This window comes from Taeniopygia guttata, chromosome 1 (genome assembly GCF_048771995.1).
Source record: "Taeniopygia guttata chromosome 1, bTaeGut7.mat, whole genome shotgun sequence".
Classification (NCBI taxonomy): domain Eukaryota; kingdom Metazoa; phylum Chordata; class Aves; order Passeriformes; family Estrildidae; genus Taeniopygia; species Taeniopygia guttata.
Window position 1 is genome coordinate 29,270,898 of NC_133024.1, and position 25,789 is coordinate 29,296,686.

General features: G+C 40.0%; 1 protein-coding gene across 2 annotated transcripts in view; it reads right to left on the reverse strand.

The window, feature by feature from the left end:
• Positions 1-16,318, reverse strand: part of CRACR2A (calcium release activated channel regulator 2A) — a 65,766-nt gene extending 49,448 nt beyond the window's left edge. Inside the window, exons 1-3 of one of the 2 annotated variants that reach the window (XM_030286002.4) lie at positions 16,184-16,318; positions 6,531-6,769; positions 2,082-2,193 (exon numbers count right to left, since the gene is read on the reverse strand). In XM_030286002.4, the coding sequence (XP_030141862.4) occupies positions 2,082-2,193; positions 6,531-6,698 (280 nt within the window). In that variant the 5' untranslated portion in view covers positions 6,699-6,769; positions 16,184-16,318. Of the gene's footprint in view, positions 1-2,081; positions 2,194-6,530; positions 6,770-6,902; positions 10,201-16,183 lie in introns of those variants that run through there. The other variant, XM_030285988.4, reaches the window with a different exon arrangement.
• Positions 16,319-25,789: the final 9,471 nt, after the last annotated feature.

The window sequence follows — 25,789 nt, forward strand, 5'->3', positions numbered from 1 at the left end:
TTTCTTTCTTGATAGGTTTAAATAGATTAGGAATCTAAAATATCAGTACTGATAAAATATATACCAAATAAAATTTAACATTCTTTTTAGGGCATGATCAAAGACACATATTCAATTCCAATAAAAATTGCATACAGAAAGCTACATTTTATTAACAGTAGTTGTATGGCGAGGATGCACAAGTGAAACCGCCACATGAATAATCAATACATTTGTGCTCATTTGCCACAGACCAGATACATTCCATCAAATTCCAAATGTGACATCTATTTTATTTGAACATCCACATGTCAAAATTTTTTGGGGGGTGGGGCATATTGTGATTTTATGCAGAGGATTTTTTTGTTATATTCTAAGTTCCAGTATAGAAATTACTATAGATCCAAGAGAACAGAAACACTGGTGTGGTTTCATATTTTTATTAACTCCATCTTGCATTTTTTCTCATGGGACCCAACAGAGCATATTGGCAACAGAACGGAGTATGTTGCAAAGAGAGGTTACAGTAAATTTCAGATTTGCCACCATTTAGAACTTTCCCATAGTAACTGGTGCAGCATGAGCTTTATCCAGACACCACCTTCCCAAGCAGCTTTTATCCACCACAGCTTCTGCTTCTACCAGGAATACCCACATCATCACCTAGCCAAATGTACGACTGCCTGGCCTGGAAAATACCTGTCAATGCTGTGTAGCAGGTTAAAACGTATCATGCTTCATACTGTCTGTCCTTATCTTTTACATGATGTGGCCCATGTCCTTTGTGTGCCTGTGTGGGTGTCTCTGGGGTACATGTTTAACTTTACTACCAGCTGAACCCGCAAAGAGGAAAGCAGTGGCCACATCCACCTGGGCCTCAGGACAGGGCTCCAGCACCTGAGCAGGAGGAATCCCCAGGATCTGGAACTGCTTGAGATGGCAGCCAATTACAACCTCCCTTAAGAAAGAGTTTTGGTTATGCAGGGACTGCTTATGGAAGGAATCTTAAATTAACTCATGAAAAGAAAAGTATGTATTATTTAATTTATAATGTCAACTTTCAGATTAGAGCATAATCTGTGAAGATACTTGATCTACACCTACAATGGGAGAGGTGGGTGTCCTGGTTGAGGGCAATTTTGGGAGAAAAACCTCTAAAGGGATTTTTATCTAGAAAAAGAAATTCAAGTGGACATGAGGACACTGGGACATGAGAAAATTAGGGTTTCAAATTACTGATGAAAACAAAAATGAAGGTCCTGTTTGGGAGCTGTAGATAGTAACTAAATTGAGATTTGCAGTTACAATTCACACCTAGATGAGATTCAGTTTTCTAGAGAAAATGCTTAATTTTAGCTCTTCTGACTAAGGTTTAAGTACAAAATTGATTCTGTGTAAACAACCAAGCACAGTTTAACTAACATTGTCATCTTATCTGGAATGTCATATGTGGGGAGAAAAGCACCCTGTGACAAACACAGAGAATATGACAGTAAGAGTGCTGTTGAAAAACAAGCTGTTACAGAGAACTTATCAGATCATATCTTACAAAAGTAATAAGTGCCTCATCCTGGTTTGTTTTGAAATAAATTAGCACCACTTGAAGAATTAATTAATTGTAGAAAGCATTCCCACAGCTTGAAGGACAGTGGCATTAACATATTCCTAGCATTGTCTTACATTAAGATTAGAGATAATTTTAATTATCTTTCATGTCCTGTTACCTGATATGAAATAACACAGAAGACTCCCCACCCCCCTTGCCCAAGGGAAACCTTCAATAAATTGTACATAGATTTACTCAACAGCTTTAAACAGGTGTGATTCAAATAATTACATCATTTTTTCATATTGTGTCAAGGCATGCCATTTTACACAGAAGAGAAAGACCCTTTGTCTATTTATTTAAATATCCCTTTGTCTATTTATTCACATAATTTGACCACTTCTTCCTCTGCTACATGTATCTTCTACATTTAGGGAACAGTCTGGCTCCCTGTGTGCAATATTAAGTGTCCTGTTAAGATGAAGTTCTTGACTGATGTGGAGAGTACAGAACATGAATAAAGTTCAGAAGAGGGGACATGCTTTCCAAAACTCACTGAATCCTGTGATGAACTCCTTTGGGGTAAGTGAACCGTTGCCATCAGCATCCAATGTAACAAAAACTTTTTCAAGTTCTTCCAGGCTAAGAGGTAACTCAGGATGCAGTCTCTGTAATGACAAAACATGCAGCAACTTTATCCATTACTACAGGATAAGAAGAATACTGGGTTCTATAAAACATCCATACTACAGCAGGATAGGTCCTTTGCTTCCCCGAGTGAAAATCCAATTACAGAGCAAAACCAGACCAAGTGAGGGACATTTGCTTTAATAACTCCTTTCTTTGTCTTTATGAATCCGTTTTGACAAAGCCAGGAGAACAATTGCCTGGTGCCACAAATTCCAATCACACAGGGAAGGGGAAGAACTTGAGGTGGAGTCTCAGCCTCCTGGTGAAATGGCTTGATTATCTTGGTGAAAAGCCCTGGTTATCAGGCTAGTGGACAAACTTGGCAGCAGAATTGTACAACTAGCTCCTTCCATGTCATAAAGTCAAGCAAGAGACTCTCTAGATGACTGCAGTATAGAGAATATACTGTCCTAATTCAAGCTGATTCAGAAAGTGTGCATAAATGAATAAATAAAACAAAGCTAAGAAAGCCTCATGGTCTAAGGACCAAACCTGTTGCTCCCACAATGAGTGCAATGGAGTTCATGACTCTCTACTTCTGAAATGCAGCATGCTCACACCAAAAAAGACACAGCTGCATAAAACCAGCTCCACAAATATCACATATTTTTTTCCTGATGATCTAAAGACAGGCATAAAACAGAAGAATTCTGTAAAACTGACTCTAATGGTTTTACTCTAATTCTTTTAACAGTGATTTAACAGATAATTTGTTTTAACAGACAGATTCCCAGAAACAGGAGGAAACTGGAGTGGCAAACAACCCCAATAACCAGCATTTCCACTGGGAGACAGCACTAGGAAAATTAAAACCTTTCCTCAGCTTAAGAAGCAATATAAATGCACACAGGCTCATTCCTCTGCTATATTAATTAACATTTTAATCCTCCCCCCCAACTCCTGTTCTATATACAACATATTAAAACTGCAAGTTAGTAGGTTGATAAAGATCATTAGATTAAAAGTGCTGATCAGTTCCACTGTGGGGGAGGGATTTAGGGCCAAAAAATGTTTCTCCTGCAACCCAAAACAGCAGAAACCACTACTGAATATCCCAAGCCATATAGGCAAGGTAAGAATTGGCTGAGTGCAATAACCAGGAGTTCCCTGGTTGTCACAAAAGGTTTAGGGTATGCTTTATGAACTGTTAAATGGAAGAGTAGTAAAAGGAATTCCAAGGTGGATCCTGAGAAGTGAAAGCAACAGAGATCCTATGGCACAGAACTATCTGGAATAGTCACAAACAGATTTCTGAGCTGGGTTGTGTATTGCTGCCTGCTTCCAAAAATAAAACCTAGGGACACTTGATGTATACTCAGTTTAAATTACTTATTTCATCAGTGATACACCTCTCTTCAGTTTCTTACTTAAACACACTCACCTTCCCAAAGTCTGGACTTCAATCTCCAAGATTAAAGGGAAACTTTTAAAATCAGCTGCTTCTGTAAAATTCTTACAGCTAACACTGCACTGATGAGGGAGAAAGTGCTTCAAACAATTTACTCTTTTTACATTCAGAAAACCAGAAACTGTACTCTTACCACCTTGGGACCTGCTGAAGGAGCACCCCATTTGACTGTCCCAAAATCCCAGACCCAGCTGCTATTCCAGTGCAATGGCCTGGCAGGGTCTTGCTGCAAACCTGACAAACATGGGCTTCTCCAACCTCAGCTGCAGTGCCCTAATGCAGTGTCCAAATTCTGGTGAGAATTACACTAAATTTACAGTAAAAAACACCACAATTACTTGTGTTTTCTTGGGGGGAGGAGGGGGAGGGAGGGGAAGGTATGAAAATAGGAGAGTCTAAGGAATATATGAACATTTTGCTCCATAAAATTCCCTCCAGATAATCTGCAGACCTTTATGAGCTGGGGCACACTTATTAAGATTAAGTCAGTGTTTTCCCAGCCTCTTGGGTTTTTTCTTAATAAAAAAATTAAGGTGATTTGTGGCTAGGAAAGCAAAATATTATTGGTCTCATAGATGTGGTTTTGTTTATTTCCTCATTTCAAGCTTACTGTAAAAATACACAAGCCCTTTCAATATGAGGCTCCTAAAATTTTTAAAATAAAACAAAATAAAAATATTCAGAGATACCACTGGAGCTTCAAAAGAAGATGTCTGCACTGCCACCAAAAGTGCTCTGTGGTCTCACGATATTTGTGCTTAGTTCTCTCAAAATACCAAGCTTTTACTCAGCTAAATACAAGGACAGAGGTCAAATAGCTAAGAGCAAGATCTGAACCCACTTCTCCCATGCACATCAGAACAAAACACTTTACAGCACTAATTCTCATTATTCATTATAACCTCATGGATCAACAGATGAAACTGTGGTTTTGAGTCTAAGGTAGAACTGTCTTTCTTGCCATTTCAGAAAACCTTTTGCTGGTTTGAAATTTGGTGTTTGAAAACGGAATGAAAAATTTTAAAAATCTACAGCTATTAACATCCTCTCACAATAAACAACATGATATAATCAAGGAGGACTAAATCTTTAGTTACAGTTATAGATACAAGAGAAAACACTGCAAGATTTGTTCCATCAAGATTAATTAAATTGCAGATATTTAGCACTCTGTTGAAATCACGCCTAGTATCCTATGCTTAAGGATTAAAAAGCTTAGCATTAGCATCCTATATTTGAAACAAAGCTTCAGGAATGATAAGCAGTACAGACCTACCAAATACAGCACAATACAAAAGTGATCAATACCTAGTTAGTTAGTACCTTTTAAGGAAAAACCTGATTTATTTCATTGAATTTTGTTTTTCTTATAGGGAGAAAACATCATGAAAAAGACAGGAAATAAAATCAAATATAAAGAAACACCATATCAAATGTCCTGAGCACCTTAATTTCTGTATTAAACAACTTATACACACTTACATACAGAGATTAAGTTTTCAGATATAGTAAACAAACACCTATGATGAAATAGAAGAATGAAATAGAATTTTATTTATTCTTTGCAACACTTATTTCTACTGCATCTTTTGCAACATCTGTTTTGGAACCTGAAGTATAAATTTAGCAGCACTCTAAGCATAAATGTAGAATCAAACAGAAACAAATAATTTTACATTCCTTGCAAAACAGGTATTAGAACTTTTTATATATGCATACATAACATAAATAAATGGGTTTTCCATTAGGCAAAAATTTATACCATTCAGTCTTTTGAAAGACTGTAAAACTGTAAGCCATTAAACTCTATGTGGCTTTGGATTTACCAAAAAATACACCGGCAATATGGTTGGTTTTTTGAATTCAGTTACTTCAGTGAGATAACGTAGATTGGCAAATTCTACAGCAGAGCAAGCATCTGCATTCCTCCCTTTTTTCAACTTTGCATAATTTACAGAGGTCATCAGAAAACTCAGCGACACACAGCTGTGAAGAAAGCTCTTGAGACTAGTAAACTGAACAGTTTACTTAGGAGGGTTTTGCTTTTCCAAAATAGGTAGTTAAAATTGTTCCAACTGTGTTTTCATACATACAGACATCTTTTTTTCTGAGGATAGGGAAAGTTTTAAATTTTCTATTAGATGCAGTAGATCATGATGAATTTTCTTTGTTCCTGCTCCCCAATTCTGTTTCATCCATAAGTACTGAAGTAGAAATGGATTAACACAAATTATGCTCTGCATATTGAGCATGAGTACATTCCTTTTCTCTGCCACATACTGGCTTAAATCATCTTATCACTTCTGCAATGTGCCACAATCACATTTTCAAAAGCTTTTGTTATATATACTTGCTTTTTCTCATCAGCATATTCAGCAAATCAGATTTGGGGCCCTTAAACAAATTAAGCACAACTTCCTAAGATTGCTGCCAACACTGAATAATGCTAAAAATACTGTTCCTCTGTACTTCCTACATATATATATGATCCAGATGAGAGTTCACCATTGTCTGACAGTGAAGTCACAGTGAAAGACTTTATTTACACAACTTTGCTGAAAAAAAATCATAAAATTGGCAGACTGAATACACTCCTGACACTGTGGCAAATCACAAAGTAATGAATTTAATGATGTTTCGATGTTTTCAACAAGAATAGAATTGAATTCCTGGGGCTTTTTCAAACCTTAATTTACTTTGATTTTCCATTCTTTTGTTGCTTTGTCTGTGAGAAAAAAATGCAATCATTATGTAAGACTTCAAAGATATTCTTTTAAATCCCACATATCTCTTTAAAGTTATGAGAAGGGTGTTAACATTTTTAACTCTAAAGTAATCAGTCTCAACTCATTAAGGTCTTTAGGAACTTCTCTCATTGTGCCTTTCACATAACCAATTTTGTTTTACCTGCATGTCTTGACGAGTGACGAAGCCTTTGCCTTCCAGATCACAAATCTGAAAGAACTCTTGTGCTTTTCCCAGCACAGTTAGTTCTGGGTCTTGTGCTCCTGAGCTCCTCCTCTCTGCATCTCCTGGTTGCACAGGACTGGTGTAGTCTCCTTTTATTCTGTCCATGGTTACAATTTCAGCTCAGGAATATCCTGGGATGCTGCTATCCCATTTACCCATAAATTTTGATCTGAAATCTGTGCACAGAAAAAAGTAAGGAAAAAAGCAAATCAGACCCTCTTAATGATGCTTTCCACAATCTCTTAGCAACCATCTCTTTAATTAGGCACCAAAGCTTAAAAGAATGAAAAGCTTTTTCAAAACGCTTACCCTTGATGGGCTGCACAAAAGACATTGCAAATGGGATGATGAACAAGGAAGGAGGAGTCTGAGGAAAGGAGAAGACAAAACCAGCTCTGAAATGGAATCTCAAAGCAAAATCAGCTAGTTTGACAAGAAATACAGACAATCAATCAACATGAACAAGAAAACACAAGAAATACAGGTAAAGGCAAGAGTAACTTAAAGTCACTACAACTTGACTTCAAATATTTGGCTTGAATTTGTACTTCTTATCTAAGCAGGTGTGCCTAAAGTAGACAAAAATTTGTCTGAAAATGTTTAACCAAATAGTTTTTTAAGGTGTTTGACTAATATAAGAGAATATAACCTGATTCTGATCCCGTATGACTGTAACAGCTCCACAAAGGCCAGTCAAAATTGTTTAAATACAGAACTTATGTTGCCTTCAGAGCAAAGACCTCAGCACTGCATGGATGTGAAGGTAGAATCTGAGGAAACCAGTCCTTAGGCTTGTCTATGCAGCTTCTTAAGGTGAAAAGGCTCTGATCGCATAGAGCAACTCAGCCTTTTTTACTCTATGCTTAAGTTCAAACCTGGCACTCTTGGAACACAGCATCTTCTAAGATGTGTTCATCTTCACAGAACTCACACAGCTTCCCATGATAAAGTGATTTCGCTGATAGCCATGGGCCAGGCAGCTGGACTTCCCACACTGCACACAAGTGTAAATTTACTGCAAATAGGCCATTGACCTCAAACAAACTAAGGTTTTGGTGAGCAAATCATTCAGCCTCCCTGAAACCATGTGAAAAAATCTGCAAACATAGGTATTTTCCCCTCCCTCCCTCTCTCCTCTCTTTTATCACACCAATCATTCCAGGACTCTTGTTCGAATACGTTCCAGAACTGAAATAACTTTGGCTACATGGCCAAAAAATGTCAGAATCTTCCTAAACAGCATTACAATCAGGAGGAAAAAAACACTCTCAGAGAGGCCAGGAGATGTCTAACCCACCCAGTATCATGCCACCTTAGGAAATTCCTCCCTCAGAATGGGTCTTGCTTGAATTTTAATGTACAAGTGTCAGGGGTGCCTTATAAACCCCAAGACCTCTGCTGGGGTAAGCCACACTCTACACCCCAAGAGGCACCAAAGCCTGCCAGAGCAACCATGACAGCAGCCCTGGATAATTAACAAGGCTAGAAAATGCTGTCACAGGGAATTCTGGTCACACATAACAAGGGGGTTTTGCCTATTACAGTTGCCTGAACAGCTGTAATCTCTTCTGAAGAAAATTTCTAGCTCAGAAAATCTGACCAACATTCAGTAGCTGGGAAGATACACAAAGGAAAAGACTGTTCCATAATTGCCCTGTTTCTTAAATCCTTCCATGATGTTTCCAACAACAGTCTTAAAAACAGTATATGAGCCAGATGAATCTTTGCTCTCACTGTATATAGGCACCCAAAAGTGGGTGAGATGGAAAGCCACAGTCAAACTACACTGGTGTAATAGTCTGGATAAAATTCTCCCTTCATACTGCTTTTACACACCTGAACCTCCATTACATCAATAGAGCTCACTCCTGGCTGACACCAGTGTATGAGGTAACAAACCAGACCATCGGTTTCCACTTAGCAATGATGCTAACTTAAAACCACCAAAAATCAATGAGTCAAGCACAGCTTAAAGACAGTTTTGGCAAGATCTGACCCAGAATCAAAATGGTTTTCAGTGTTTTTTTTAATTTTTTATTTCAACCATTTCACAGAAGGCCACAACTTCAGGAGCAGGCCAAGCTAATCAAGATAATAAGTGCTGCTAGTGCCTGCCTCTGCACATTCCATTAGACTTCCTTAGGATAAAAGAAAAACTATGCAAGGAATAAATAACCCATTGCAAGTGAAAGAACAGAAATACAAAAGCAGATTAAAAACGGTGGAACAAAAGGCACAAAAAAAAACTTTGATAAAGTTGTTTGCAGTTAGCAAACAGTACAATTCAGCAAACATCACCATGCTCTCTAAATATTTCCTTACCACAAAATGAAATTACATGCATCATGAGAGCCTCACCTTCTTATAAGTTGCCCCACCTTTTATAAACATCATAAAAACTTGCTACACAGTGAGTGTCGTCAATACAGCAGAAAATTAAATTAAGAGCATCTGCAAAAATTCTTAATCCTTATGGCAGCTTCTAAAGCTGACAGAATTCATTATAATTCCTACAGTGCCCTGATATGTTGCAAATGCTGGTAATAACATGAAAGATTAAAACTGCAATTTGTCCCACATTACTGAATCAGCATTCAGTAATTACCTCAAAGCCTGTTTCAAATAACATAGGTAGTTCCATTCACTTATCCATCTCCCTTAGAAAATAAATGGCTTACAAAATCAATTCTATTAAGACCTTTGATTTCCATTCTTTTAGCTACAAACACATTTCACTATGCAAAATAGGTCCTATCATGGTCTGATGCAAACAAGCATAGCTCCAAATACTAAACAAGGATGTGTGATTCACGAGGCTTCTGTCCATTAATCATGAGGTAAATTTTGGACAGGTCTGCAAAAGGCAGATCACTGTTAATATTTCAAAAGGCATTTTCATCATTTCCAACAACATCTACTGCAAATCACCAAACTCTAGAAGTACAGAACAGTGTTGAGCCATAGATTTCACAAGTCATGATGTGTGACAGCCCTGTTCTCCCTAACTGTGATAGTTAAAAACCTAGACAGCTGTTTTGCCTGCCCTCATATCTCTTCTGGCTTTAGGTTTCACTGAAATATTTTTCTTAGCATGTTTCTACAGGTACAAATTTTCTGCAGCACACTTCAAAACATATCATCAGCTGATAAATATCATACGCTTATTTAATACCAAGGTCACTTTGGATTTATCCAAAACACTGTTATTAGAGAGAACACATCTTACAAATACTACAAAATAAGAAATATACTGCATACTTTTTCTACAAGGAATATTTATTTCCTACAACCAAATGATCTTTGTCAAAATAACCCACAGCTGCAGTGTAGCATGCCTGACACATGAACAGGGATATCTTCAGAAATAACTTCATGTCAGAGTTAGTTATCAGAGTCAGTTATTCAGCATTGTGCTGAAAGGCTCCTAAAGCTAAAATGCATCACCACAAGGAAGTTATTCTATTCCCGATTGCTCTTCCCTGCTTTTGAACAAGTATTCATCCAGTTAGACACTGAATTCTGTTGTAGAATCCCTTCCATTTCAACTGGGAAGTTATAGCTTATTTAATTTAATTAAGCCCAAGTAGTCCATCAAGGAAGAATCAAAAAAATGCAGGACCTACAGAGAATGACAGAGGAATGGGACTGCTAAGACCAAAGAGAACACAATAACCAAGCTCAAATACATAGAAGTTTTCTAGGTACAGGATTGAAGAAAAACGCTCCCTATGCATATAACACAATCCACAAGAAGCAAACATGTCAGACAAGCTAGACATGAAAACCCACCCTATGATAAAGAAGGTGGAGCACTGAACCCGTGGCTGCAAAGGCAATGTGGGTCTGTCATCATGGAAGAACAGAGCAAACACAGATCTGCAAATAATGGCAGAGGAGATTACTCCTGAGAACTATGACTAGATCAGTGAACTTGAGTGTTACTTCTAGCCATTTAAAAAAGCTTTTATGACCATCCAACTAAAAATTCAGGTCCCACACTTAAAACAACTAGCAGAGATACAAAGTTGCGTGCTCAAGAAAATATCTAGTTTTTCTCAATTATGACTAAGACAACCTTTAAGCTCTCATGGAAGCATTATAAACCTTGGCCTAACCATATGGACACCTAGACACAAGTGGATGAAAAAAAGGGGACATTGATTCCTCCAGTTTTGGCTTTTCAAGTAAAAATGTGCAAGTTAGACAATCTTATGACGAAATGTATCATCATCAAAGCCTCTTCCACACAGCCTGAATTCACTTCTCTCATGATGTACACAATCTCTCATGACTTTTCATCTTAGGAGATTGTACACCATGGAGTGGGTGTGAGGAGTTTAACTCTGGAGGGAGAGATCTGAGGCAGGCTGGAGTTCCTGTGAAGGACCACAAGAACATAGTCTGAAAGGAATATGTCATGAAAATAATTTCAGGGGAGTAGCAAAGGCAGAGACAAAAAGAAGAATCCTACATCCACTGGCCTGTAAAAGGAAAAACTAAGTTACGTAGAAATTCCTTTCATGTAAGTAGATTTGTGTGGGAGAACCAAATTCTGTTTAGAATCAGTCTTGACAGACTATTTAGGTTCAGTCTTAACAGAAACTCTCCAGCCAGACCTGATTAGCTTTTAAAGATTAAGGGAACCATTATGATCACCTACTTTGTTACCTGCAAGCTTAAAGTTTCATTTATATCACAACAAGGCTTTAAAAATTACTTACAATTTATTTCAAGGTAAGGGAGCTCAGCAGAAGTCAAGAAGGAAAAAGACTTGGGAGAAGATATTGTGTGTTAAACATATACCAGAGTCATATAAATGAAATTTCTCCTTTTCAGAAGATTACTTATTAAGGAAGAAAAAAACCAAAACAAACAAACTTTAAATCTAAACAAAAAGGATAAAAATGCAGATTATATATCTGAAGCAGTGTATCAACAATATGAACTGTGAAACAAGAGAAAACCAGAAAATATGCTTGAAGTGATTAAGGACTCCAAAACAGACAGCCAAAGACTTTGGACAGAGACCACTCACTCCCCACTGGGCATTTGTCCCTAGACTAATCCACTAATACACATGTTGGGGAAATAAACAAACCACATCAATTCTGTGCACTATGATGCAGAATTCCAACTCTGACTGGTGAACATATCTTCATTAAACTTTTATTTTTAACATTTGCATTCAAGCAACTAGTTTTCACAGGGCTTGTAAGAAATTCTCTCCTCCCAAAGGCCAGCTTCCCCAGAGGGAAAGGAATACAAAAGATCTCCTGCCTGGCTTCTTGCTGGCTTCTGTACAAGTAGTAAATAAAACTATCCGTGTATTAAAATTCAGATGCCAAGGGTAAGGAGGCATATTCATTTATTCACCATCCTGCTCTTCAAAATGAAAACACTAATGAAAAACAACTAACAGGATGTTCATTGCCTAAATCTAAGCAGTTCTTAGGGGTCCATCCTGAAAAGGCAGGATTAAATTAAAATCGACCTGCTAAGTGCTGCTAGGATCCTTGAGAAGTAAAGCTACTCTAGATAATGACTGTAACAGAAATACATCTTTTCATCTTGCTTCATTGCTTTGGATGCTTCCTTTTTAATGTATTTAAGAAGTCAAAAGCTAAGAGCTGACAGGAAATGCAAACTTCTTATGGAAGGACACTGAAACTGTTTCAGAATAATCACAAGATCATCAGAACTGAGAGCACCCTGCCTGTAGTCTCTGCAGGCTTAAGGACCCATTGTCTCCTCTCCCTCCTTCTGCTCTTTCCACCTTATTCAAGAAAACTGGTTCCAAGAAGAACTCTTCTCCTCACCTGGCTGCTGGCTGCAAAACTTGGTGTCTTCAGAAATTGCTGACCTATGCAATACCTGAGCAGCATGGTGGTACAAGTGTGCATGAGTATCTGATTGGTTTTTTTCCTCACCTCACTGTCTTTATCTCTCTAATTTACCAATAAATTGTTACTGCATACAAATACAGCTCGGCCAGTTACCTATTTTGGGCTAAAACTCTGGCTAACATTTACGGCTGCAGCATGAGGTTTTAGAAATATCTGCATGTAAACTGTACAGACACTAGCACTTACAGAACTTAGAACAATTCCAGAACTATGTAGAACTATTCTACCATTATTTTAACTTATTTTTAAAACACCATTTGTTAATTCAGGGATGTAAAAACTATTGTTAAGGAGCATCTTACACTATATGCAACACTTTCTAAACATAGTAAAGTCAAAGCTGGGCTGAGTCCATCTGACTGCAAAGAATTACAGAATCATTTATGTTGGAAAAAGCCTCTAAGCACAATTTATTGTGCTGCATTGTTCCAAGTACTGAAATTAAATGCAATTAACTATATTGATAACAGCATAATATTAGTAAGTGGTGTAACATGACGTTCTGGCAGGAGATATTGCCAATTCACATAAGCTGTTCCATTTGTAGACAAATTATTTGCACTGGTAACCCCCTCCCCTGAAGTGCAAAGATCTGGAAAAAGTTTAAGTTAAATAGTATATACCCTTTATAATTGTCTTATCTTTCAGGTTTTCCTAATGACTCACTGCTAAATGGAGCTACATTCAGCTGGTGAAATCAGGTTGACAAGAACATCTCTAAAGTACACCATTTTCACAAAAAAAAAAAACAACCTTGAAATATTCTTCCTCCTCTAAAAGCCCTTGCTAAAATTTAACTTCTGAAAAAAAATCAAAACCTTTTATCTGCCTGAAAACCAACAACAATTTGGCTTGAAGTCTAAAATACACTCTCTATTTCTAGTTTTTCAAGGAATGTTACATCTTTAACCTAAGTCAAAGAATTTTGAGATGCAAGTTAAATATGCTCTTCAAATAAGAATCATTTCTTCATGGAAAAAAATGTTAGTATAAAATTTCAATCTACACTGCCATGGACCTTAGAGGACCCAAGTCAATGTAGATTCTACTAGAAGACAGAGAGACATATCTCAAGTGTTTCCTTAGTTATTTGGCACTTGGTTTGCAGCCAGGTTGGCATGAATTATTGTCTTCAAAACTTTCAGAATTTCTAAAACCAAAAACTTGCCCTTGGAAAATACCTTGAGTCAGTGGGACAGGTTTTATGGGGCAAAAGCATGTCAGTGAGGCACAAGAATATTTAGTTTGCTAGTCCACTGGTTTTCCACTGTAAAAAAGTAATGGTAAAATATGATACTAAAAGAGTCATATTTACCTATATGCAGAACAAAATAACCTTCATGCTATCTGCTCTGCTCAGCTCCCTTCCAAGGCCTTGGAAACACATATAAACAAATCCACTTATCTATGTTTGATTAGGAGGCTGGGTGTACTTCATCCTGTTCAGTTCTACAGAAAAAGTCTCAGTATGCAAACAATTAAAAATGCATCATTACAGATGATAAATTGGATTTTAATTCACTACTGCTTTTGAATAGACATACAACTTCCCCTTCCTCTGTGATCCAATTACTCAGAAAGTTATCTTCACAATTGTGCAGGATCCCTGACTTCAGTTGTGCTGCTCTTCAGTTAATGCAAGTTCCCCAGCAAGACCCTTCACTTTCCTTGACATCCCCTCTGTGAAGAATAAGGTAAGTCCAAAATCTTTAAACTCAGTTTCAGACACAGACACCCTGTTGCTTCTGCATGAATTAGGTCATGAACAGTGGAATAAGTTATGTTTTACATCAGGTTTAACTTGAACTGACTACATCTGCATTTTTCAACATGAGAAATTAAATCCTATATGCTATTTCTCAACATGATAAATATTTCTCAGCATATTTCTCAACATGAGAATTAAAATTAAAAAAATAAAATAGATGTGTTACTCCAAACTCAGATGTTGGGACTATATAGATATATGTTCCCATATATATTTAGACTCCAAATTAGCAAACGGTAGAGATTGAATCAGGGAAGACCACTATTCTTTACTCCTCCATTTAACCACCTAAAAATTATTATAGCATATCATTTGTCAATGAACAGAAATGGGAGAAAAGAGAGACCTGTTAGAAGAAGCACATTCATCCTGTGGTTTAAAGAAACCACAAGCAAAGCTTGTAGAGCGGTGCTCTTCAGTGCATTTATTTCTGGTACTTGTTTTATCTTCTAGTCCGCCACAAGATAAGAGGAAAGAGTGGTGGTGGGGGCAGAGACAGGTCATGGGAACCCAAACACACCTCATTCATTTCAGCAGCAGTGAGCTTAAGTCTCTGAGAGCTGGCAGACCATGAAACTGTAAAGTATTACTGCCCTAAATCTCGTTTGCTACTTAATCCATTCATAGAAATGTATCTTCCTTTTTGTAGTTCACACTCTGACTTTTGATTTCTTTTCTCAATTTCATGAAAGATGAGAATCTAGTTTAGAGAAGACCAACATTTAATTTTCACTCTTGTACTTTTGGGTGTAATGGTTCCCTTTTGATCTGTGCAATTACTGAAGCTCACATACAGGGACCAGAGTTCTTAGAACAACCCAGAGAAAACCAATACATTTTTACCCATGCATTGGAATAATTCACTTATTCTAAAAAGAAAAGCAAAACTAAGCTGAAAACTACTGTTGAAAACCACAAAGTTGCACCTAAGAAACAGCGCATTAAATTAGCCAATGCGTTCCAGAGGGATTTTACCATTCTCCTGATTGTGACACTACCCACGTTTCACTACATGCAGTAATAATCTGTTCTACTTGTGTATATGAAGAAATCAATCTATTATCCTGGTAGCAGCACGTTTCTTTCATAACTGTCATTTACAGTCATCATAAGCCTTCAGTATCAAGACAGAAAATGAAATCAGAGATCACATAAGTGCTACAGCAGAGTAAGAGTGACACCAAACTATTGCAGGGGGACACAGGAATCATTTCTACAACCACCAGGAACAGCACTGCCTTCAACAAGCATTCGGTGAGCATGAAGGCAGCCACCAGCCAGAAACTCAATCATCTGTATCTGCAGGGAAGCGAAAACCAGCGGCGCAGCTCCTGAGGCGGCCAGGCCATCCAGGGATTCTCTCTGACAGCATCGGCACGGAGCTACACGAGGCACGGCGGGAGCGCTGCACAACCACTGCCCGCCGCCGGCACTGCTGGGCACCCCTTCGGAAACATTCCGCGCGTGGGAGGAGTCCCGCAGCCGCAGCCCCGAGTGTCGCTCCCCACGGCGGAGCTGGCTCCCCACGCCAGCCCCGGCTCTGCGTGTCGCTCCCCACGGAGCCCCGGCCCCGCGGCGGAGCGAGCTCCGTCGCCGTGAGGGCGTTCGCACGGCAGCCGGCGCTGCGGGGGCTGCACCAGCCTGCTGGGGCCGCTTCCAGCCACCTTCCCGCCGCCTTCCAGCCTGGCAGCGAGCGGGGGGAGAGCCAAGGGCAGCCCCCGCCCCTGCCGCTCCCACCGGGGACAGAGCGCGCTCCGTGCCGGCTGCCGGAGCCCGCCGGGCCCCACGGCTTGCGACAGAGCGGGGCTGGCTGGGGACATCGGGGCTCTCTCCCTCCCCGCCGGGAGAGCGCTCCGGCCGGGCACGGACCTCGCCGTCCCTGCCCCGGCTCCTCCGGGCCGCGATGCCGCCCGACTCACCTGCCGCAGGCGCCGGGCCCTCGGGCTGGCCCGGCCGGCGCTGCCCGGGCTGGAAGCGAGACCGCGGAGAGGCTGAAACCACTTTCCTAACTTTGTTTTGAGCACGGGTGACACAATCGGGCGAGGCGGGCTGTGCCCCAGGGGCGGGACGGCCGGCCCGGCCTGGCCTCTCCCCACCTGCAGCCGGAGCCCGGTTACCCCGCCCGGTCTCACCTCGCCGTGAGCGGGAGCGACTCGCCCTCGGCGAGATCAGAGCCCGGGGAAGGCGAGGAGGGTGAGGGTGAGCCTTCCCCGGTTCTCTTGCGGCCAGGACTGCGTGCGTGACAGTTTTCCGGGGTGAGGGTACGGGAAACCTGAGCAGGTTTGGGAAGACACCAAAACACTCATCCACAGCAAGGTCCTAAGGCGGTGACCAGTCCAGATGGACCTACTAGGATCTCCCCACCTTGTCATCTCAAACTCTTCAAGTTCTGTTTGCAGAAGGTGGCAGCGGGAGACAGAATTGGTTCACATTTGATTCAAAGATTTCACTTAGCCCAAAGTAAATTTTGAAAAACACCCACTTCTGCGATCAGATTTTCCAAGTAGTCCCAAAAGAAGAGAAAAAACTTCAACATAATTCCCATCACTGTAAGGTCTCCCAACTGCAGAAGAGCTTCTCGGGCACAGTGGCCAAGGAAGGCTTCACTTCCTCTTCTTATCAGATGATTTGGTTACAGACACATCTGTGACATCAACTGCACTATCTGTTCTCATGTCCTTATCCACACTGTCCTCGGGTTCAACAACTGTCCCAAGGCAAAGCTGCACAGACCCAAGGCACTCCTTTTCACAATGTACAAGCCCTCTACTTGCCTTCCCAATCCATCTTTCCTGAACAGCCTGAAACCCTTCAGGCTTATCTCCCTAAAATAAGCTATAATCACAGAGCCCTGGTAAACTGCACATCTTGCAGCTACAAGGGGAAACATGAGGAAGACCAGCAGGTAGTCTGCCAAATACAGACACATACATAAGCCTGATAAAACTACTTACAAAGCACTACAATAATCATTTAATACAGTTATTGAACATCGAGTTGATTATGTGCTTTTAACTAGGATAGCTTCTGCAAAGGGAAGTATTATTTCTCTCACTACAATGATTGACTGCAGGCTCAAACAAGGCAAGCTTGAGTGTGGATTTAGCATGCAGTAAAGCGCTACTTGACAGTTACTGCTCACATCCATGCTCTGTAAAATAGGTAAATATTTGAAATTTGCTTACCACAGCAGCTGCCTTGTATGTACTGTGGGTGAAAACAGGCACACAGGTACTTATCATGAAATCATTAGCCTGCTAAATACTATAATACTCTGCACATGATGATTTGACTCAGCCTAACTTTTCTATTTAACCTTTCACTAAGCGAGTAAAATAGTGGGTAAAAGACAGAATTACCTTTCTTTTAAAGGTGTGGACAATCTTACAAGACTCTTTCAGAGAATTGAAGTACAAAGTACTAGACATAATTCAAAAACTTGTGAAGAAACTGAAGACAGCATATAGAAAGTTTCAGAACAACAGAGAATTTGTGGCATGCATGGGGAGAAAAGCTCACTGAAATAGCATTTGCAGACTTAGTGGAAACTTTCATGGGTTAAGACTCCAGGAAATATATCTTAAAATTGAAGACTTTTTAGGTGTCTTGTTGCAACCAGTCATTCCATTTTCTTCATTACCATTCAGCAAGAGGCCATTTAGAATTTTTAGTTTCTCTAAGAAAATTGTGGGGCCTACTAAGCAATAATAGAAGAGCTGGTCAATGAAATTTTCTAGGTCTTGTTTGGGCAGCTAATGCTGTTCTTATATATATCTGTGAATACTTTGGAGCATAGACTTAGAAAGCCAGCTATAAATGGTCTATTGCTCTCTTTTTATTCTCTCTCATAGCAAAAAGTTATGGATTGTGTTGCATTCATGTACTACTGTGATTTCTTTCAGCAGTTTTGATCATATACCTTCATATGCATTCCATTCCCTAACTGGTAGAGCCAAAGACCCTAAAGGTCTTGAGCAGCAACAATTTGTTCTTCATGAACCCCCAGAATCAAATTCATTACCATATCTCTCTCCTGAAGTAAGTGGATTGAAAAGCAGTAAACTCATATACTGTGATGTCAGAGACTGTGACGCTAACTGCAAAGAGAAAAAATAAGCCAAGAATAAATGTGCACAGGCATGAATCTACTCCTTAAAACAGATTGCACTTCAACACAAATTACAGTGCTAAATGGAATACTTGAAAGAATAAAACCCATTTATATGGGTCTAAAATTGTCCTCTATGAAATCTTGACATAAAACCACTTGATTTTCTTCAAGGACTAAAAACAGGAGATTTTGAAAAATACTGGTGTGCAAAACATATTGTCTGGAGCTAGGATCCTTCTGACTGCTATGTTTAATGTACAGTGAGTTAGAAACTGGATGACAGTTTCTACCACTGGGTTATACAAATGCCAGAACTACAAACAGAAACATGTGGTAGGCAGAAGACAGCTTGCAGCTCTTAAATCAGGAAATGCCAAGTGCAATATAAAAATAAAACCACCATTCTTTAAATAAAACAGGCTGAATTTCACAGTTTATTCAGGGTGATGTGTGTTTATTTCAGTCTGCAAAGCCATCATACTGCTGGGATGCAAGGGGTCATTTTCTTCTGCATTTAGGCTGTCAGTAACAGGCCTATTTGTCTTTCCACTCTAATGCAGCTTTTAATTGCCTATGAAATTGCACCACCCTGAGGGAATTTCATACTAACATTCAAAATCGTGTTTTCCTTCTTTATGCTCAAGGATGAGAGGAAAAGTTACAGAACTGGAGACTGCAAGAAATTTGCAGATTTTCAGTAAACTTTACCAGAAATTTACCGCAAAATGGAAATTGCATTAAGTGACAGGTAGAAAACTGGAGGTATTCCAGCTTGATCAGCTCTAGAGTAATCTTGCTTGACAGAGTAAAGGAGATACACATTGGACTTCCTGCTCACATCACCTGCAGTGCAGTATGAGTTTGATTGGGCTACACTATAAAAAGTAAATGCAGGACTTTTCTAAAAATCATGGTTTAATTACAGAATTAATCTGGCTGTCATCTATTCCAACCAACCCTTTGGTCACAGCAGAGGCAGGTTGTCCAGGGCCTTGTCCAACTGGGCAAATATTTATATACATTGATAAAACTCCCTCCCAGGCCTTCTTTCCTTGCAGCTAAACAGCCTCTCAGTATCTTCTCAAGTGTTTTGATCCTTTAATCATTTTTAGGAACTATGTTCTGGATTCACTCCAGTACATCCATGTCTCATACTGGGAAACCCAAGGACTGCCTACAACACTCCAGATGTGGCTGAGGGCTTAGTAGAAGGGAAGGATCTTTTCCCTCAATCCTGTCAGAGACACTCTTGCACTCCAAGGGAACTTGCCACCACACTGGCCAGCTCCCTCACCTGGGGATGCATCCCATCAGCTTCCATAGACTTAGAATCACAGAATATCTCAAGTTGGAAGGGACACATAATGATCAGTAACTCCAAATCCCTGCTCCCCAGAGGACTAACTAAAACTAAGCCATACAACTAAGAGCAGCATCCAGATGCTCCTGGAACTCTGACAGGTTTAGTACCATCACCAGTTTCCCTGAGGAGCCTGTTCCAGTGGTCAGCCACCTTCTCAGTGAAGAACCTTTACCTAATGTTTAATCTGAACTTACCTGGTGGAGCTTCACTGCATTTCCTTGTGTCCTGGAGGTGGTCACCAGAGGGAGGCAATCAGCCCCTCCCCTCCACTGTTTGCCTTCAGGAAGCTGTAGACTGTGATGAGGTCACCCTCCAGCCTTCTCTAAGCTAAATAAACCAAGGCAACCTCAGCCACTTCCTCCTAGGTCTTGCCTTTGAGACCTGTCACCACTTTTGTCAGCCTCCTCTGGACATACTCCAATAGCTTTATATCCTTCATTTATTGTAGCACCCAAAACTGCCCCTGGCACTCCAGGTGAGGTTACATCAATGCAAAGCAGAGCAGGACAATCCCCTCCCTTGGCTGGCCGGTGATGTTGTGCCTGATGCACCCCAGGACATGCTTGGCCCTCCTGGCTGCCAGGGCACTGCTGACTCATGTTCCACTTGCCAGGGTCCCTCAGGTCCCTGTCCACAGTGCTGTTCTCCCATCTCTCATCCTCCAATTTGTATGAATAACCAGGATTACTGTGTCCCACAAGGAGAATTCAGTTAAATTTCATACAGTTGGTGATGGCTCAGCTCTCCATATCTCTCTGCAGGACCTCTTTACCCCCAAGAGAGTCCACAGCTCTTCCTAATTTAGTATCATTGACAAACCTATTTATTGTACATTTGATTCCTGTGTCCATATAATTTATGAAAACATGGAAGAGCACTGGCTGTAAAATTGAGCCCTTGGGAATGCCAACAGTGACTGGCTGCCAGCCTGATGAAACCCCATTTACCCAACATCTTATGGATTTGTCTGTCTTTGTGCTGGGCAGTTGATTCAGAGTAGTATCAAAAGCTTGGTAAAATTCCAAAACGCCACATTTACTGGCTTCCCTTGGCCAATTAGGTGTGTGACCTTATAATGAAATGAAATTAAGTTGGTTAAGCAGGACTTTCCCCTTGTGAACCTGTGCTCACTATAATCAATGACTGGATTGTCTCTCAAAAAAAACCTTCCCTGTTTTACCAAGCTCTAATAGTAAGACTGGCAGATCTATCATTACCAGGGTCTTCCTTCTTACCCTTTTTGAAATATTGCCAGCTTCCAGTTGACTGGGACCTCTCCAGACTTCCAAGACCACTGAAGAAAAATAATGCAGAGAGGTCCTGTGATAACTTTGTCCAGCCCATCAGTACCCTGGGATGAATCCTGTCAGGCTCCATAGATTTATGTGCATCCAGCTTGAACAACTATTCTTGAACACATTCAGGGCCAGCTGGGAGTTCAACATCTCCTCAGTCCCGGTCTTCCAACACAGGTCTCCTGGGATCCCAGGGCCCAGTATTTGTGTTAAAGACAGAGGCAAAGAAGGCATTAAATACCTCTGCATTGTCTGTATCCCTATTTGTGAGGTGACTGACCCCATCAATCAACATACCAGTGTTCTCTCTGGTTCTCTGTTTGCTGTTAATATATTTTAAAAATACTTTTTTATCCTTCACAGTGCTGGCCACTTGAACTCTAGTCAAGCTTTGACTGCATGAATTTTTTCCTGGCAATATCAAACAGGATCTCCTTAGTCCTCCTGTGTTGCCTGTTCTTGCTTCCAGTGTCTATACAGTTTCTTTTAGCCTAAATTCTATAAGATACATGTTCAGCCAAGGCAGACCTTTGCACTGCTTGCTTGACTTCCCTTCCTTTGGAATTGCTACTGTGCTCTTAAGAGATGGCTCTTAGAAAGTGACTAGCACGCATGGACCCAAATACCTTCAGAAGCAGATCTCCAGAGGTCCATACCAGCTAGCTCCTTCAGCAGCCCAAAATCTGCTCTTCCCACATCCAGGGACAAATTTTTCCGGGTGTTTTTTTCCTCCAAACACCAGTGATTTGAAACACAGCTCCTTGGTGGTCACTGTGATCAAGACAGCCAACAATCACCACTTCACCCCTGAGACCCTCTGTGTTTACAAACAGCAAAGCTGGGAGGGCACCTGTCCTAGGTGGCTCCCTCATTCCCTGCACAAAGAAGATATCCTCCATGTACTTTAGCAATTTCCTGCACCTGTTTGTTTCTGCTGTATGATACTAAGCAGCTGATGCCTGGGAAGTTAAAATCTTCCATAAGGACAAGGGCAGATGAACTAGAGATATCCTTCAATTCCTCGTTGAATAATTCAGCATTGTTGTTGTTGTTGTCTCTCCCAGCTGCTTTGGCTCTCCTCACCCTGTCCATGCAAGCTCAGGACAGCATTGCTGGTTTTCCCCTCAGCCACTTTTCTATGCTGCCACCATATGTGTGCTTCCTTTGGATGTTTGAAATCAGTCAGGAGCTCCTTGTTCATCTGTGAAAGCATCTTGACACTTCTGCTTGACTTTCTGGGTGTTGGGAAGGAACATTCTCAGGCATAAAGTATAATAAACTACTAAAAAATAACAAGAGAAGTATTTCCTTTCATATAACCTGCATTAAAAATGTTTTCCTTAAGCCATGTGCAGCTCAGCATTGGCACATGAATAACTAGAGCTGTTGCATAAAACGGGCACATTTTCCAGCAAGGCACCATCAGCTCCACAAGAAAGCGGGAATTAACAGGTAGGTGTATTTGTGTATAACCAAAGCAAGGACATCTACATTGCTTATTTGCCCTGCCCCTCAGAATACAGGGTAACTTCCTAACTGCAGCTCAGCAGTTGCTGTCTCTTGTGGCTTTAAAGGAAACCAAATGAGCTATCTAATACACAGTGACCTATTTCTTCTCCCTTAATACTGAACGTACAGTCTTCGTGCATGTTCATGTCTATCATGCTTTTCCAATCCCTTTCCCTCAGGGCTGAGCAAACCCATTTCTGGAATATTAAAAACCACAACATTCCCAGGGGAACATTAAAACCAGTTCTTCAAGTTGATTTTGGTTTTTTCCTATCACATTTTACAGCCACACTCTTCATATTTCTCAAACTGAAAAGAATTAGCATTTAATTTTTATTTTAAAAGAAAAACACCATTTTAGAATGTTTCCCTGTGAGGATGTGGAGCCAGCAGTACAGTGGAAGGACTTCTCTCTCAGTCTGTGCCGTGATACAGTTCTAATTTTACTCAATATTCCACAGTTTGCTGAACCATAAACCAGTGTTTTAAAGACTGTCACTAAAAATCTTGATCTCCTCTCCTACGGGAAAGGTATCCTGGATCAAATCCAGCATTAATTACATACCGCCTTACCAATTCCCCCCACGTTTATGCTGAAGTGGTAAACTGTATTTTTGTCCACAAGCTGTCCATCTGTGAAGAAGCATTACATAGATTCCAGCCCTAAAGTGCACTGATAGCTCAAGGCTCTGTTAGATACATACTTTCCACTCAGGGATTTTAATTTTTAATTAACAGTTACTCTAAAGAGAATTATATTGTCTTATTGAATGCAATTCTCATAGATAGACTATTAAATTCTGCTCAGTGAGGGATTCTGTGCATCCAAGAAAAACTTTCAGAAACTCACCACCTTTATGAGCATGCTTGATAGAAACCTGTTTTTCACAAAGAGACAGCACAGGTTTATATTCTGAAATTTGAAAATTGGTCATATTTACCACCACAGCAGCTAAAGGCCAAAAAAAATTGAGATCTATTGCAATACCTCATGTAATACACAACAGAAGACATTTTTTTTTCCAGAAATCAATTACTTCATGAAGCAGACAATTTAGAGCAATAGCAGTTTTCTCAGATTTGTTAAGGAAACCCTAACATTTTTGCTCCTTTTGTCTTACTACAGTGATTGATTAAATACAGTAAATTTGATACCACACACTTGTCATGGAAGAGACAATGACAAGATGTGTGCAATGTCACTGGAGTGGGGATATTTCAGGAAGCATGGTGGCCCCATGAGAAGCCAGAACTAACCAGTAATGTTTACAGCAGACAGCAACACTTGGCTACCCCCGTGCAAACAGTGCTCAGATGAGGTGCTGTAGGTACACCTCTCACTTCTGACAGCTCTGTATCATTTGTGCACCACTTCTGTACGTCTGGTCTCATTACAACGTGTCAAAAGACACAAAAATTTGACTACAGGAGAGTCCCCTGGCTCTCCATCCAATACTCCATCCCACTGGGGATATATAAACATTGCTAAACATCTAGGAAGATCATCAGCATGAAAACTGAATTTTAAAATTTTGAAGGACAGATTTAAAGCTGTAATATTATTATGTTCTCTCCCCTTCTTGCATCACCAGCCCCAGTGAACATGCACACTCATACATCCTTTCACTTATGTAACCATTTTCTTCCCATTGATTCCCCCCCACACACCCCCAAATTTTCCATCTCTTGTCCTTGTCTTATCCCATTGTTTTGGGTCATATTTCTTATACTAAAAATAAAAATCAAAACAATTTAAAAATATCAGCCTGGAGCTGCTATTTGAGTCGCTTTCATAAACATCCAGTAATTAGCTGATAGAGCTTTGTCAAGCTACAGTATTTTCAGCAGCTGTGTTAAAACAAAATATGTGGTGATAGTATTTGTGTCAGCCAGTCTCTTTATAGAAATAAGTCTTTTTAATGTAATCTCCCTAGCTAATACGTAGACAACAACACAGTGTATCCAATATCCAATCATCCTTTGAAAGGCTTATTTGCACCAACTGTTCTCAGCTGGGATTACTTTCTTGGACAACTTTCACCAGCTCAAAGGTAGATACCAACTGGAAGAAAAAGACTGTATCTATGAGCTACTTGGTCACCTCCAGGTCTGTAACCAAACACATCACTTAAAACAATACACTGCGTTAGCATATTCCCACTCCAAATTAGTTTTTAACAATGCTCCAAATACTTCATCTGTTTCACTTTATGGCAACATGAATGCAAGCAAAGCATGGGAACAGGAAAAGGGAGGTGAGCAGGCCAAGGCCTTCTGTTGTTCCTAAAACCTGGACATGAGTTAGATACTCACTGCCTGCATTGGTCAATATATTACATTGCTTTAGGAGTCCAAGGGAAGAAAACTGTATAGGTGAAGAAGCTGAGTAAAGATAAGAAACATTTGAGGTTGTTCCTTTTGGTGTCTGTAGGATTTAATTCCCTTTAAATTAAATATGGCATTTATTGGCTAGAAGACAAACAGGAAATGGATGTAACTGATATGGGTTTGGAAACACAATGTCATTTCCACTACCTGCCTTCCTGACTGGCACCGTCTCAGGATATGAACCCAGCAGCTTCCAAATGCTGGTACATTTATCCTTTCTTACACTTCTTTCATCCCTCTCTAATTGCAAAAATGTTTTTCTAGAAAGGAAAATACTGAAACAAAAACACCTCAAAGATGTTCAAAGGCAATAGACAAAATACAAATACAGGAATGAATGACATTTCTAGTCAATAAAGTCAATAGCTGAGAAGAGCATAGCTTCAGACTTGTTTCTAGCAGTGGTGTCACAATCTCTTTTGCAAAAGACTCTAAAAGTATAGCAGTAAATTAATCTTCAAATGTCTGCAAGTAAGTGTGCAAACAGCCAGAACCAGCTGGTTTGCAATCCTTAACATGACAGGAATATCAAACTCTTAACAGCTCAAAGCACACAAGGAAGAGAAACTCATTTTATGGTATTCCATGGAACTGATTACTGTCTGAACAGGTCCTTTCCCTATACTCTCTACTACACTGCTTTTTTTTTTCTTTTTTCTGCTTATTGCAATATACACCAAATACTCTCCTATTTCTGTACATTCAAGTGAGCCCTTTCCAATTAAAAAATCCACTCAAACATGCAAATTTCCAGTCTTGGTGTTGTATACCTTGGCTGTCTCTTGTCAATTAATTACCACAGGAATGAAATGCAACCCCGCCAACTAAATCCCCAAGTTAGGACAAACATGGCACTAAA